This window comes from Agelaius phoeniceus, chromosome 1 (assembly GCF_051311805.1).
Source record: "Agelaius phoeniceus isolate bAgePho1 chromosome 1, bAgePho1.hap1, whole genome shotgun sequence".
Lineage (NCBI taxonomy): Eukaryota > Metazoa > Chordata > Aves > Passeriformes > Icteridae > Agelaius > Agelaius phoeniceus.
This window is the reverse complement of record NC_135265.1, coordinates 11,067,768-11,084,618: the sequence shown is the minus strand read 5'-3', so window position 1 is coordinate 11,084,618 and position 16,851 is coordinate 11,067,768. Positions and strand designations below refer to the sequence as shown.

At 36.4% G+C, this 16,851-nt stretch overlaps 1 protein-coding gene across 2 annotated transcripts in view; it reads right to left on the bottom strand.

The window, feature by feature from the left end:
* Positions 1-16,851, bottom strand: part of WDR37 (WD repeat domain 37) — a 44,478-nt gene that overhangs the window by 17,243 nt on the left and 10,384 nt on the right. For both annotated transcript variants that reach the window (XM_054643909.2, XM_077171014.1), the window contains 8 exons: positions 15,196-15,292; positions 13,445-13,540; positions 13,213-13,277; positions 8,010-8,145; positions 6,583-6,654; positions 4,601-4,645; positions 2,840-2,916; positions 897-1,134 (listed from right to left, as the gene is read on the bottom strand). In XM_054643909.2, the coding sequence (XP_054499884.1) occupies positions 897-1,134; positions 2,840-2,916; positions 4,601-4,645; positions 6,583-6,654; positions 8,010-8,145; positions 13,213-13,277; positions 13,445-13,540; positions 15,196-15,292 (826 nt within the window). The remainder of the gene's footprint in view (positions 1-896; positions 1,135-2,839; positions 2,917-4,600; positions 4,646-6,582; positions 6,655-8,009; positions 8,146-13,212; positions 13,278-13,444; positions 13,541-15,195; positions 15,293-16,851) is intronic.

The window sequence follows — 16,851 nt, the reverse complement described above, 5'->3', positions numbered from 1 at the left end:
CACAACGTGTCAGGGCATGAAAATAACAGCTTTCATTTCCACATACACTTGGAATGACATGCTGATGATTTTTTCCTCTTTTTCCCAAACAGAAAGGAGTAATGGTCATTCTGAAATTTAATCTTGTTATGTAGGGGGATATAATATAAGTAAATAAGGGTTGTATATAAAGTAATCTTAACCCCTAAAGAGTTGCAGCTGGGTTAATTATTAAGGATTAGAAGCAGGCCTGATGTGAACAGGCCACAGATGTAGCCAATAAGAAGAGTGTTATAAAAGAGAGGATTGGTTGGTTGAGGGGAACTGGAGTCAGTTGGCTGCTCTAAGGACGAGTCAGTGCCTGGAGGAGCTGCCTACAAGAAACATCAAGGAGGTACAAAACTGTAGCAATATGGAACCTTTGCAATGAAATGATAATAGAATCATTGTAATGAATGACAACAAATGGTGACCCCCGATGTGATTCAGGAGAAAAAGGACTTAAATACTAAACTATAATGACAACACTGTTACTGCTGTAAAAGTTTGGGAATTTTGAAGGCAAAAACCACACTACTTATTTCCCATTCAGTAGTGTAGGTTATTGCTGCTTAACACACTATCAACACAGCAGAAGCCTTTTGCAAGACCTAAAATTTGGGTACATTAAAATTAAACAACTACTTTTTTCATAGGTTAAATCATAAGCTTAAAAGAAGACAAATTCACGCTCAGAGGATTTACAATTTCAATTACAAATTAGCTATTTCAAAAACTACTACAACACTGAGCAGCAGATTGTACACACATCCTGCTCCAGAGAAACAACTTTCTTTTCTCAATGTTTTAGTATCTACAAATAATCCCTCATATAAAAACAAACCATCAATTTAACTTTTTTGCAAGTGAACAAATACCTGTAAGAGAATGGACTAGTTCAGAAGTCTCTACATCATACAGGTTTGCTGTCCTGTCCCATGATGCTGTCACAGCTTGCTTCCCCCCAACAAGCCAGTCAGCTGCTATGACCACTCCTTGGTGGCTTTTCAGTGAGGTTAATGGGGCTCTGACAGTGGGGCAATCACTGGAACCATCTCCATCTCCATCAGGTTCATCTTTATCTGAGATTTCAACTTCATCTTCTCCAGACACTTGCTGTAAAATGCAAGGGAAAAAAAGATATAGAATAAAAGGGAAGGAATGTCTCTAAGTTACATTTTGCAGTGTAAATGCTTCCCAGTCCCCTTAATGTGAATGTGGGTAAATTAATTCTGCTGCACCCAGCCTATTCCAGTACTCACCCTCACAAACTTAGTTGAAGGAATATAACCAGTAAGTTAAATGCAGTTTTAATAGCTCCTTTTAACAACTTGCTGATGTGCAGCTGAGGGAACTGGACTTGTTCAGCCTGGAGAAAAGGAGGCTCAGGGGAGACCTCATTGCTCTCTACAACTCCCTGAAAGGACAGTGCAGCCAGGGAGTGTCAGTCTCTTCTCCCAAGGAACAAGAGACAGGACAAGAGGAAGTGTCCTCAAGTTACACCAGGGCATGTTTAGACTGGATATTAGGGAAAATTTCTTTACCAAAAAGGTTATCAAGCCAGGGAAGTGGTGAAATCAACATCCCTGGAGGTATTTAAAAGATGTGTAGATGTCACCCTTAAGCACATGGTGTAGTGGAGGGTTGTGACAGTGCTGGATTAACAGCTGGACTTGATGATCTTAAGAGATTTTTTCCAATCTAAATAATTCTATGTATCTATTTTAAAATCTCCACCAAACTCTTTAGCTCTGAGTATCAGTCCCCTTTACTATCTGGTAAGTGTATTGTCCTAGAGTTTCATTGCATCACAATATCAAGGGACTTTTCTCCTTTCCATTTTTAGAGCTAGGAAGCATCTAACAAGACACTGACTATGTTAATCTTTGGGAAGACAATAATTTACAGACATATTTTTATCCATTAAAAATCAAATCATTACAGCAATATTTGTCTGTTGGTCAATACACAGTCATCATGCAGTGCTGATGTAAAAACAAATTCTTTTGTTCATCACTAAACATCAATCTCTGAACTCCTTTTACACAAGACAGAAACATCTTTCTTTTATGTTACTTGGTGGTGGAAAAGATAACATTTGTATTTTCTTTCAAAATGGAAATGCCAAATCAAATAAACTGAATCAAACATTTTCCATTCAGAAATCTGTCTCCTTTTACACAGTCAATTCTTGCCCCTACTTAGCCTACTGAGAAGCTCATGCTATAAACTATGTTTTCTTCACAATTTAGTAAGGGTGCTTTTAAGTAAAATTAGCATTTAACAGGTTTATACTTTAAATTAAATACTGACTAAAGAAAGGCCTAGGGACAACAAAATCAGGCAGTGTGATATGTGCTGGCAAGGACTGATTAGAAATCAATGAAGACTCAAATAAATGCCAAAATTACAAGTCTTTACCATCAGTTTTCAATCCACAGCAACTATAGCTAATACAGGTTTCTCAGTAAGTTATGCCACAAAAATTTAACCAGTTTAAAAAGAACTTCATTATTACAAAAAAGAAGTTGTTTGACTGCTCATTTACACATTTACTACCTTGAACAAAAAGTCAATTCGTCTACTTGAAGCTGTAAATTCTATTCTGCACCAAATGCTTTTGAAATCATGAGGGAGTCTACTTTCAAAGAAAAGCTGAAATGCAGCTGATAAACTAAAACCTTAAAATCCCACCTTTGGCAGTCCTGAAATCATGTAATATTTAATTATGTGTAAATTTAACATTCAGTCTTATCATAAAACCTGTATCTGATGAAATTGCTGTGCAATTAGTTCAGTTTGCAGCAAGCTGATTGCTTACATTGGAGTCTGCAGTTGGCTGAGGTGTAGGCAACTGTATTATGTATCTCCAGATGTGAGCTGTCTGGTCTCCAGATGCTGCACAGAGGAAGAGAAGCAAAAAAAAAAAGAGAGAGAGAATAAGTAAGAATATTTCCATGGGCAATAAAAATAGGCTTTAATATTACATTTAGCAATACTTTCTAAGTTGCATCTTTTCATAACAGAAACCAGTATGAACTTTATGGTAAACAAGTCTCAACATCTCAAACATAAGTCATTATGCAAGATATAAGCAGCTTCCAAATTAATCACTCCTACAGTGAAACATGCACTTGAATACTGCACATCAGAACGTGAGTCTCACCCCTGCTCGGTATGTAGCATTTGAAGAAGGCATTTAATACATCACCAGATATTCATTTACTATTGCTCAAAATCCTGGGGTTCTTTATTCAATGATTTCTGCCATTAAATGTTTTTTCATCATGGTTTTAACAAGAAATCCAAAATAGCAAGTGTGAAGCTATTCCTCTTCTGCCTTAAACAACTCAGCTTAACTAGTGGCAGTTTACAGCTCAGAAGGCACCATGTGATTTTAACTCCATCTGTTTTAAAATAGACTTATTCATTATTAACTAAGGACAAACTCAAGATTGTCCTTGCTGTGGTCAGAACAAACATGTTCTAATCCTGCAGGATTAGAACTGCTCTCCAGCCACTCCTCTCCCAACTTATACTTGTGCTCAGCATTACTCTGTTTTAGCTGCAGCATCTGGCATTGGAACTTGTTAAATTTCATCCCATTAGTGGGATAGCACCCAGTGCTCTCATTTATTTGGATCCCTCTGAAAGGCCTCCTGTCCCTCACAAGAATCAGCAGCACCTCCCAGTTTGGTATCACCAGCAAACTTGCTAATGCTGCATTTAACTCCTGCATCGAGGTCATAAATCTATTGATCAATCTATAGAACAGGACTGGCCCTAGAATTGATTCCTGAGGAACACCACTGATGATCCTTTGCCAGGCAGACAGCCCCTTTTACTGCAACCCTTTGAGCTCTGCCCTTCAGCCAGCTGCCCACACAGCACACCATGAACCAGCTCATCCCACAGCTGGACAACTTGTCCAGAACAAGACTGAAGGACAGCACCAAAACCCTTACTAAAAACCAGAAAAACTTAATCCACCACATCTTCATCCACTGGGCAGGTGACCTTATCCTAGAAAGATGTCAAATTAATTAAACAGCACCTTCCCTTTGTGAACCCATGTTGACAGTGCCTGATGACTGCATTATTCTTTAAATGCCTCTCAGCAGTACCCAGTATAATCTCCATAATTTGTTCAGGAACTGAGATTGGATTAACAGCTCTGTAGTTCCACTGGTCTTTCCTCATACCCTTTTTGCAATATTGGAATAACACTAGTCAGAAGAGACCTCTCCAGACTCCCAAGAACTTTGGTAGGTAATCAGGAGGTATCCTGCCATAACACCCACTAGTTCTTTGAGTACTCTGGGATGAATTCCAGAACATTCACCTGATGTATGATTCTATGTGTCTGGTTTGGAGCAGACAAGCACAAATGACAACATGACATGAAAAACACAGATGGCAAGATCTAGCTCTGATTTGTTATGCCTTCAAATGTAAAAATAATTCAATCAACAAAGATGCTGACAAGCAATAGGGAGAGAGGCTACAACCAGAACAAACTAGCAAATTACACTTATTTTCCATCAAGATTAACATACTTAACATATGAAAAAGCTTTACATACCTGTAAGAGCCACTTGCTCAGTGGGATGAAACTTTATGGAGTTTACTGTATGAAACAAAATAAAAGTTTTAAGTTAGTATATTAAAAGAATTGTTTCATAATATTTTATCATTAAAAGCATTGAAAAATCAAGTAGTCTTAAGTTTTCAGCAATTTTTGGTAGTCATCTTTACGGTGATATGGAAGTGTAGTATCAAGGAAAACAGCTACAATTGAAACAATTGAAAGCAGCTACATACAACACATTTTGTAGCAAGTTATTTCCTGAATCTAGTACAAGTGGTTCATGTTAGAGAGGATAGACAAACCACATTCAAATCATATGTAAGCTGACAGGAGATAATGCTCTGGAATTCCATACAGAGAATTTAACCATTCATAATTATTTCTAACTCAATGAAAACTTACTGTATGTTACCATTAACATCCTGCTTATTACTCAGCATTGCAAGTACAAATGCCTGAAAACCTGTTGCAAGTAACACAAATCAGATTTCAGTCCTGCAATCACACGTAATGAAAACAGGATGTCCTGCAAGAATGCCATCAACTAACAAAGCTCTTCATTTCATTTCATATGATTCATTCAAGACAAAACTTAGAACTCATTTCCATCCATTATACAAGTAAAATAGATGCATATGTTGTTGGGAGAACATGGTGTAATGAGTCTAAAAAAATACTCCTTAAACTGAACTAACTGAACTAACTTTATGGTACACCAGCTGCTGGTGCACCACTTCAAATCAATTGTCAAACAAAAGAAGTTTTATTACATAAAAAATACATTATTTCTATTAAAATTTATAGATGTATATAGTTATATAAAATGTATATACAATACAATTTATCTTTCATTGTTGTTCAAACACAGTTGTTTAAACACAATTGTTTAAATACAGGTTAGAACTTGTTATTTTCATAGTTATCCAAATACCAATTTTAAACGAAAACTACCAGCATGAAAGTTCAAGTGAGTGAAGTTTTCAAACATGACTTCATAGAACTTAGAGGTCCATGCAGCAAACAACCTGAGATATCTGAAAGCATTAACATGTTACCAGTTGTTTCTATGCATTTATCTTTGTGCTGTAGGAGCTAGAAGGAATGTAGCAGGAAAAAAAAGTACAACTCACAGCTGAAGCAGTTCTAAGGAATTTAATATTATTTGCACCCTTGCCACAAAGTTCACGTGATGTGCTGAGTTACCTAACCAAACAATCCCGGTCAATAACTGGGTTCCTCACTTTCCCAGGGTATGATCACTCAGAGCACACAGGTAACAACAGCAAGTTAAAGCTATGGAAAACCTCTCCAGTTTTGGCCTATAAAATCCTGTATTCTAACTCACTAAGAGGCAGAAGGGTGTTAATCAAGTTTCTGTCAAATTGGACACCAAAAAATAACATCAAAGACACTCACTGCACTGCACCTCCCCACCCAAAGAGGGGTTTAAAAAACAGTTTCCACAATATTCATACTGGTAAAAAGAAAGAAAAATACCTATATTTAATTAACTGTCTTAAAAACAAGATCTTTGCATTATGCAGCAGATTATATGAGATCTTAAACAAAGAAGTGCAAAAAGATATTCACCTAGCATCTGTAGTTCTAACTCAAACAGAGATCCTGCAAGACAGCTAATTTCTGATTATATAAGCTTCTTTTGTTCTCCACATGCACAAGACCACAATGAGTTATGACATTTCACTTCTGAGTGTCGTAACTGTGCCTGTAAATTTCTTTATATGGACTTGTTTATTCATTTAGCATTTGCAGAACTGTCTTAATGTGCCTCTCCAATAAAGAACCATATTAGAAAACATTCTCTGTATGAAAATTAGAGGAACTTCGCAATTGACTTGTTAATGATGTTGGCAACCCTGCAAGTGAAACCACAATAAACATTTCTGTAGCTGCCCAAAACACATTTCCCCCTCCCATGCTCTGTTCCCAGTTTTCACAACATGCCCTTATCTTACCTGAGCCAACATGCCCTACATACTTGACAAGGCACTTCCCTGTTTCTATGCTCCACAGCAAAGCAGTGTGATCTACAAAGATTAAAAAGCAGCTGTAAATAGTTAAAAACATATGTTTTTCATTTTTACCCTTTCAACAAACAAGATATCTTCCACTGTAGCGCATGCCATATGAAATAGATTTTAAATGTAGAACTCTTGACTACCACCTTCTATACAAAACATTTTCTTATCATTGTACACAACTCCCCCAAAAAGTAAAGGTGCTGTCCTAATCAGATTAATTTGCAGCAAGGCAAATTGAAAGGCAAATTCTGTATAATGCTCCAGCTGTGTATGATGAGACTCAGGGGGAAAAAAAGAGGAAGCACTCCATGGTGAAAAAGGCAGCCACTACAAACAGGAATTCTATGCACAATCTATTTACTTCCTGTATGGAAATCCCAAATGCACACAGGTCACTGCAGAGCCCTAAAAAAATTAATTTAAAAAGGAAATCAATCCAAATGCCACTCCTTTATCCTGCCACACCCAAAAATAAATAATTAATTTCAGTATTTAAGTGGGTAGTACCTTAAAGCTGAATTGGAGAATTTCCAGGAGGTTTCCAGGTTAAATCAGGACAAAGACAAGATGTCCCACACAAAGACAAAATGTGCCCCCTCAGCAGGCACATAAAAATTGTAACAGTTCAGTTCAAGAAGCAGAGATTTCTGGTCCATAAATATTAGTCTAGTAAGTACCTTCAGATTCTGTTCCAGCTTCAAAAGAATGTCACTTCAAATTGACTGATTCTATCTGCTTATGATTTATTTTCCTAATAATTTTCCAAAACTACGCAAGTCTCGACATTGATTTTTAGACTATAATAGATTTAGTGACTTGTTCATTAGTACTTGTACCCCTTCAAGTGGAAGGAATAAATCTAATAAAGTAAATAGGACTGAAAATTAAGATTTTTAGCTGCCCCAGTGTCCTGAGGCAAAAGACAGAATGCAAGAATACAAGAATATGCAAACTATGACCACATGTACAGCTTCTATAAAACAAAAACTAAACAATGCTAGGAGAGAAAGCCTGCAGGGGTCTCTGTATCCAGCCATATGGAATTCTGGGCCAGAGGCCTCCCCAGGCAAACAGCTCCCCATCCCACCCACCCACCCCACCCAACATGCCAGAGCTGACTAAGGAGAGTGTGACCAGCATGGAAGGGAACTGGCACACACTTTAGGAAGACCAACAAGCATGCTTGAACCTTCTAAGGGAAAGGAAATTCCAATTTTAAGAATTTTTCAGCAACAGAACTTCTTTAAAAGGACTCTTTCAAGTGTGAAGCTCAATTCTTGAGTATGCTTTGGATCTGTATTTGCTATAGCTTAGGGACTTAACCAGAATTTTCTAAATATTCAAGCAACACAAAACTTTACCAGCAGATGCAGTTCCCAACACCACTGGCTGAGTTTTCGCGACACTGACATCCCAAATACCATCCCTGTGGCCAACATATTCCTTTACCAGCTGACAGATTGCCCTTGATGTTGTAGTTTTAAAACTGGATACAATCTGAAATAGCAGAGACACCAACATTTTTTTTCCACATCGATCCAAGATTAGGTAATTATCTCACAAATAAAAATAGATATTAACTTTTCCATGATCCTTTAATATTCTGACAAATCACTACTGTCAAAAATTTGACATTTGATGGTAGGAAAGTGAGTTTGGATGCAAACATATCTCTTTTTTTTTTCCTTTTTAATAGCAGCCATTTTACAGAATGCAAGGCAAACTATTCTGTACTACAATAATGCAATCTTATTGGAATAATGAGTTGTACAATTACAGAGGGCATGTCTCATTCAGTCTGGGTAAGGATTTTAATGGGAAAAAAAAAAAAAAAAAGAAGAGCAAACCCAGCAAAAGACCTTAAAACTTTCCTTGCCTATTCCCAAACAAGTACATCTGGCAACTCAGATAGTCATTGTTAGCCAGTGTAATGTCTTTGAAAAAAAATGTACTTGTTATATAACTCTAGTAAAACCAGAAACATTCCAATTTAAAACACTCATGGCTGCTTTGCTTTAAAAATGCATGAAGCTAATCAAATCAAACATTAACCTGAGAGCATATGCCTGTTTATTTGTGTAATGAAGCTTTTAAAAATATATGTCAAACTCATCTAAACATTTGATAAGCATGCTCCCTCCAAGTTAAGCTATTAGGGGAAAAACAGAGAGGGCTCATTAAATCCAAATTACTATGTGCATAAGTAATATCAAACAAAAGGAAGAAAAGTGTAGTAAAACAATAAAACTACAAGTCACTACAGTGCAGGAGTGCTCAAAACACTCAGCATCTACAGAAAGGATGCAAATTGCAGAAATTCTACATTTTCAGATAAAGGAACTGCAATATTCAAAAAAAAAGTTTCTCTTGCTGAACACTTCCAGAGACAATTGAAACCAAGAGTCATGAATGATGGCTTAAAAAAGGTGAGACCACCATTACAAATACCCTATTTTTACCCCACAAGTCTTGAAGCTCCTAACTCTTCTTTGAGAAAGACTACCTCAAAAGCTTTGTTAAACTTCAATTTATCAGCGTTTTCTTCTGCATGGAATTACAGGCAGGTATTTGACCAGTTAAATCAAAACCTTTAAATACATCAACACAAATCACATTAAGACTTATCTACAGCTTAGTAAAAGGTAGAAAGTTAATTAAGTCTACATTTCAGATACAATAAACTATGGTTAAATCCCATTAGTTTCTGGTATTAAAATAGAAGGTCTTAAGTAAGTCATTAAAGCAAATTACTTCAAAAAAGATTTTTAAAGCTAAAAGAAAATCTCTAAGAGCATTCCAAACCCTGAGCATGTCAACTCTCCAATGATGAAATGATAATGCCCTATTTGAATTCCAAATTATCAGCTAATATGCATTTTGGTTTCACAGCAGCAGAAGGAACAGTCATTACAGATGCACTGAAAAGAAAATGGGCTAATAGTAAAGATTATTAGTTCAACCATACTGCAGAATTTCCTACATTTTGAACACCATCCTACAGATACAACTTTCACATTGAATACAGTCCTCAAATTAAATGGACTCATGTATGAGAAATGGAACAGCTGAATTAAGTACTAACAGGAAAGGACTAATAAAGCACTCAGCTCAAACTCTAAACTTGGTATTTTCCAACTCAGCCTGTGCTTGCATTCTATTCTGTCTTTCTAAGGTTGAGTCAAACCCCTATGCAGAAGTTTTTTAGGAGAAGCTATCCCCTACCCATCAACAAACACAGAACTGCTGGACAGTGGTTTCACTGATTATTTAATGGCAAGGATGTAAAAATCCTTTTGAGGTATTAGCAGTCTTTAATTAACACACAGAAGAGTTCAAAAACACTATCCAGCAGTAAACATCCTGATACAGATATTTACTCAACACACACTTTTTCCAAGCTCTTTTTTCCTTTCCTTTTTTGCTGCCCTTCACCTCACAGACCAGTAATTGGATAAACTAGACAGGGCCTGGGCTACTTCCTGCTTTGCTAAACACACATAAATAATGTCCCAAGCCAGGAAAGGAAGTATTTAAAGAACATGCAACTTGCTAAAAAGAGGTGTCTGTAGTGCAGAAAATTTCTGAAGTAACTTCTGTAGATCATCATACACAAATAAACGACCAAGCACATTCTGAGTGTGTTTCAGCTTTGCTTGTCCTCTTTCTTAAATTGATACAGTTTCATGTACTTCCTTCTACAAAAATATTTTTAAATAGGAAAACAATTGTTTACTATGTGAACAAGTGAAAACTGAACACAAATGAAACAATTGCATGGCAAGCAGAGTGAGGCACCCTGTAACAAAGTTTCTTACACAAACAGGCACATTAGAAATAAGCATGAAAACCTGATCAACCCAGGATCATTACACTGTGCCTGATGAACACAATGTCCTGTGAAGCAACTTTAGGCAGTGAGGTCAAAACTACATAGCCAAAAAAAAGTTTTTTTCCTTTTAACTACTGGGTGCATAAATACTTTTTTTTTAAGAGACTTTATCCTGATCTAGACAAATCAGAGATCCTGGTATTTAGTTTGGATGGAGCAAGTTACATCATTTCAGCTTATTTTAGGACTCTGCATAAACAATTGATGCTTCCCTGATGTTGTAACAATTTTCATAAGCCAGGCTTCATTAACAGCAGCTATTACATTTTGTTAATATGAAAACATCAATTTCATATAGTGATTCCTGCATCTAAAATCAACTGCAGTTAAATTATGGAATCTTGTCCATTAACAAAAAAATTACTTTTAACAGTACCAAATGTTAAATCTACCTCTTCAGGATTTGGAGACTGGTGGAAAACCCTTGCTGCTAAAACCATGCTTTTCTGAAATGAGTTTTGCCAACCTGATATATAGCTAAGTGATGAAAAATATTCCAGTATGGAAATTTCATATGAAGGGCTTGAATTAAGAATGTTTACTTCAGCATTTTCTCCAAGAGAATGAACAGATTGCTTTAGTATTTCTTACCTGTCCTACTATTTTTTACCAATATTAAAGCAGTCAAGGATCAGCCTTCTCATTAGATTAAGTAAATAGTGAAAGATTTTTTTCTGGAAAAAAAATTAATTCTATATGCACTGCCAATCTGAAAAAATGTAGTTGTGTGCAATTACACAAAACAATTGGTTTGCAAGACTTAAGCCTCTTCTAATCTTCCACAGGCAAAAAAAAAAAACCAACCAATGCAAAAAAGCACAGACCTAAGAAACCCCTGTATGGTAGTAGTATAAAGGCAGGGCTGAACAGAAAACTTGTGACCTCCTGCCCCAGGGAGTTTGGAACACAACCATTTTGGGAAACAGCATTGTTCATTCAATGCTCATAGAAGTACAGCCATAAAACTTTCAAAGCTGCTGAACTCTTAAAACTCTAAATGTATTTTTCCTCAGACAGGGTATTGGGGAACTACATCCAGTCAGGGTAGAGATGGAAAAATCATGGTTTGTTAGAAAGTTATGTTTGCTATAATCTCTCTGTGGGTCAAGAGGCAATAGTTTACAGCTTTGACTCTTCTGTGTGGGGAGGAAGGAGAGGTCAAAATAAAGCACTTCTGTGAACTGCATTAAGATCTCAGAGAACACACTGGACAGAGATATTCTCAGTGTTGTAACTTCCTTCAGCTCCTGTCTACTCCCCAGTACATTCTGACTCCAAGTTGCAAAATACATCAGCACATGCAGATATCTGTTGGCTACCAATTGATACAAGAGATGAGCATAATGTTCAGGTATTAAATTCTTCATGCTCTACTACTCATGGCTGCTTTGCTGTGCATGCATATCAGCTCCCCAGGAGTCTCCTCCTCCTCATACTTCCCAGCTTCCCATGGTGAAGCTGTGAGGCCTGCCTGTCTTGCTCAGGAAAAAATAAAAGTGCTACACTGCAAGAAAGTAAAAGAAGACAAGGATTTAACACTTGCCTTAAAAGCCCAAAAAAAAAAAAAAAAAGAACCCCATAAACAAAACAAAAAAAAAAACCCCACAAAACACAACACTAGAAACACTAGAGGGTATTAAATTCATAACTACATAGTAGGTGCACCAAAACTATACAACCCCTATTAATATCATGTTGTCACTATTAAAGTGGTCTCATTAAAAAATTTTCAAGTCATTAAGTCTTGAAAGAGGCACCTTTATACATCAAATTGGCAAGAATAAAAGTTTGAAAAACAACAAAATAAAAAGGAGACCACATAAACCACAGTAGCTTCAGTCTATTTCACCACCCTATTCTTACTCTCAAACTTTCATACTTAAGGCATTTCCAAGACACCTACACCACATATCAGCCTGCATTACAGGTCACCACAGAGCTGACTATACAGCTGGTTCACATTCCAGATCCCACTGTGGTTTGCTCACATTTTACTTAACCTTAATAATGTATCATTAAATGACTCTGATATAGAGGAAAAAAGAGCAGCAGGTAAACTCTCTGCAAAAACTGAAAAAGAGGAGAGAGTGAGGGAAGCAAAAATACCAGGCTGATGCAGATGTACAAAATAAAAAGCATCAGAAAGGTTAACTGTGCCAGTACACCAAGCAAAAAAACATCACTAGCTACTGATGAGCAAGGCTTGCAACATAAAGGAAACAAATTGTTCTAGCCTCATAGCTAAAATTAAAAATTATTTTTAAAAGGAACATGTAATAGTACACATAGAGGCGCCTACTTAAATCCCCATTTCAACTGCAATACCCAAATCTTTATTCAGAAATCCACTAGCAAGTTCTCTATTTCCCTCAGAAACAGAATTATTTTTTTAGTCCTGTTTACAAAACATCACTCCCACATACACATGTGCACACTCTCTCCCCTCCAATATCCCTTCTTCAAAAAGGGTGAGCAATTATTGTAACAATAGCATATGGTATGGTTGAAGTAATGGGTCATTGATGAATCCAAGATAAACATACTGCTCTTCAGGAGGCAGATTTATTTACAGACCAGTGCTACCCAGCTAAAAAAAAAACCACAATTCACAACTTAAAAGACAATCACGTTAGTTTCACAAGTACGCATGGAGTAGAGATTAATTTGTCTCATACCTTGCTAGTAGATGCCTTGTAAGTTGTCTTTAATTTCTGAGAAAGCTGACTGGTACTATGACTGGCTGTGGAGACAAATAAGTTCAAAGGAAGACATTTCAAATACAGCATTAGCTTGTTTGTATAAGTAACTGGTATTCATTCCCTTCAGTAACATTCTAAGTTTTGGTCAACAAAGTACAAAAAAGTGGACTCAAAAATACTGGTTTAGGATTCTGTGTGGCTGTCTTACCTTTTGTTTTCAGTTGTCCTTTGCTCAGTTCAGCACCATCGACTGTCTGTCCTTCACCTGCTAGGCGCTCATTCAGCGTATCAATCTCCCGTCGCACTAACAAACCCAGAAATTCACATTACTACAGAAACTGACTACCATTAATAACAGCACTAACACACTATTTAAGAGCTGTTATGGTTAGTAAGTAAGGTATTTTATGCTAAGGAGAGGAAAGGAGATGAACTGGGATTTTATAAAAGCAGGTCTCACCAAGACATAAAGCAAGACTCATACTGAATTTTCCAGAGATCAACCTTGACTCAGATACCACGCAAAGTATTGGAGGCTTCTAATTACTCTTACTAATAAATGAGGCTATTCAATTTCTGTGAAATGCATGGCCCATCTGTATTCAGTTAAATCCAGCAGAAGACAGAAAACTTGTGGCATCATAAATATTTTAGCCACAGAATTAGCAAATCCTTTCTTAACAGAGGTTTCATTAACCACAAAATAGCATTCTTCCTGAATACTTGTCTACTACTAGAGTCTCACAGGAAATGTAGTGCTGCAAATGACTATTTTTTATACTTTGGAATTTATTTTTTTTTTAATTCTGTGTACAATAACTCCTGCAGTAGTGTAGGAATTAGACCAAGAATAAAAAATATTAGACTGAGCATGAGAAGAGAAAAATTTAGAAATTGTCAGGGGGGTGAAAAGAGATCACAATCATAATTAGAGCTGTGAGGTGAAGAAAGATAAAGAAATGGAAATGGAAAAGAAGGAAAATAATCATACTCTGGAGGGTACAAATCCACCACTTGTTTTCTGACAAGTATTTCTGAAGGCTGGGGATGGAAATTCTACTTTTCTTGCTACCAACCAACTTCTCAGCAAGAGGCCAAGAGTTCAGTTGTGCAAATTGTCGCTAAAAAATGCGTACTTTTGATGACAGCCTTTAACCAAAACAATCACAGGTTTTAAGAGGAAAAAAAAAACAGAACATGTCAAAAAAAGCTGGCAGGAATTTTTTTTTTTTTCCATAATGTGTCTGGTTTAAATGTGGGAACTGATTAGGTGTGGAAAAAAAATTGACTTGGACCCAAATCAGACATATTCCACAATTCAGAATCCAAGCCAATGTAACACAGCTTGAAATTCCAGCAAGGGAATTTTATAGACCTGTATTACTTAACTTTGGATCCTCTTACATCACCTTGGATCACTTACATTATCAGACAACTGCACTGTCATCAAACAAATATCTTTTTTAAGATAACACCTGGAATTTTTATCTGACTGCTTGACTTCAAAACTCCTGAACAGCTGCAGGTGCTGGTTATGCAATGTGTAAGTAGTTTGATCCAAAACCACCCCATTTTACACTTTTTCAAGCAAGTAGGTTTTCTAATTTTATTTACTAATATTACATCATTAAAATTAAGCCTGTAAATATAAAATATTGCCAAAAACTTCAAAGGCTGGATGGAGTTTCTGGAGATTAATATAACCAGAGCCTACAATGATAAGGAGACAGAACCTTCACTGGCTTCCACAGACATCAGTTCTCACTGCTTGCACCAAAGAGCTAATAAAGTGCTTTTTCTGAAAAGGTACAAACTCCATCTTTGGCTACAAGTTTAGAACAACTACTAAACTGCTCCCAGAAAAGCTACACTAATTATACTGCATTATCCAATGTAAACATTTTAATTATGAAATGAATATGAACAATTCATAAGTTGGAGAAAAAAATAGATACTCACATTCCAAATTTTCAAGATACAAGTTTTCAAACTCCCGCTCTATTTGCCCAAAAAGTTCAAGGAGTGTATTCCGGACAGCAGATGGTAACTTAGAATCCTAGGAGGCAAAATACTGGGGGGTTATATTTTTCTTTACATATATTTGATAAAATTACTCTTCAGTCTTGAACTGATTTTAACAGTTATCTCAATGTCCCAGCAAGGAGGCAAATTAAAACTACTGCTAGTGTAGAAACAAAACAAATAGCTCTGTGCATCATAGAGTTATTTATTTTATATATTCTTTCTCTTTCAAGGGATAGAATTCAAATCACCTATGGTATTTGTTTTGGTTTTCTCTACTAGAGAAAAATTATAAAATCAAGATGCATGTACAATTCATTTAAAAAAATAGAAAGTGAGAAAAAATTCTTTTTAATATCAATATGATTCCAGATCAAGAAGAAAGAATACCTTTGTTTGATAAAGTAATGCAAAAGTTGACTATGCAATGGGTTAGAAAGTTATGAACACAATGCATCTTATTACCAAAGCTTAAGACAAACTACAATTTTAAATGTATTTTTGATATTTACCTGCTTTTGTCATTAACCATAACTAAGTGTGAAGAAAACTACAACTTCTAATCCTTCCCTCTTCAGATATTACTCAAGCATTCTATTCTTCAGATGCTCATAGACCACAATATGTAAATTGGCTTGCTACATTTACTATTTACCCAGGTAGCCAGCTATAAACTTCTTTTTAAAAAAGCTTTCACTTCACTGAGTCACCTTCCGCCGCAGCCCCGGGAATTGTCTGCAGGCACAGCGGGAGAGGCCGCCCATGACCCTGGCTGGGCAGGTTATTTCCAAAGTTCAAACAGAGAGCAAGAGAAACCACTCATAGCCATGACACAGAGCACACCTGCTTTGTGCACAATTTCACCCAGGTTCACAGCTGGTTTAAGCTGTGGCACTGTGCTGGAAGAAGTGGGACCATGCTCCTTATGCCCCTCTACCTCATTCCTTTCTTCATCTGCCTCTCCCCTGATAGGGTGAGACCAGAAGCAAAACAAATCCTAATTAAAACCAACTTGAAACAAAACTGATTAAACAAAAATACTAAATTAAGCACTATTAAGAAAAACACTGAAGTTAGAAGAATTATTTCAAATTCAATTACCCAATAATTTCACACAGCAAGGAAGAAACTAACTTATTCTTAAACAACTTTTGCAACAAAAAGGAGATGCAGAAAAGTTTTTCAAACCAATTCTCAAAGCTTGAAAGTATAAACAAATCTAAACTTGTAATGAAGTAAACAACATAGTAAAATGCATTCACTTCCTTTCCTCTGTTTAAAGTTGGCATTGCTTAAAACAGCTTATTAAAACAGCATGTAATAATGTCATCTCTTTATCTGCAAAAGTCCTTAGCTAGATGTCATGAGGTTTACAGCTCCACTGTGAAGGGGCACTAATACCCTCTCTCTACTTGATAGAATCTGCCACCCAGCTGCTCAAGGTCAACAAAATCCAACAAGATGATAGATAAAACATTTTAAACATCTATGCATTACAGCCTAATACACTTAGAGTTTGCTAAGAAATACTAAAACAGCTTAACATTTTGGTTTACTATGCAGGGGTGAAGCATATCTTGACCTCTCAGCTGC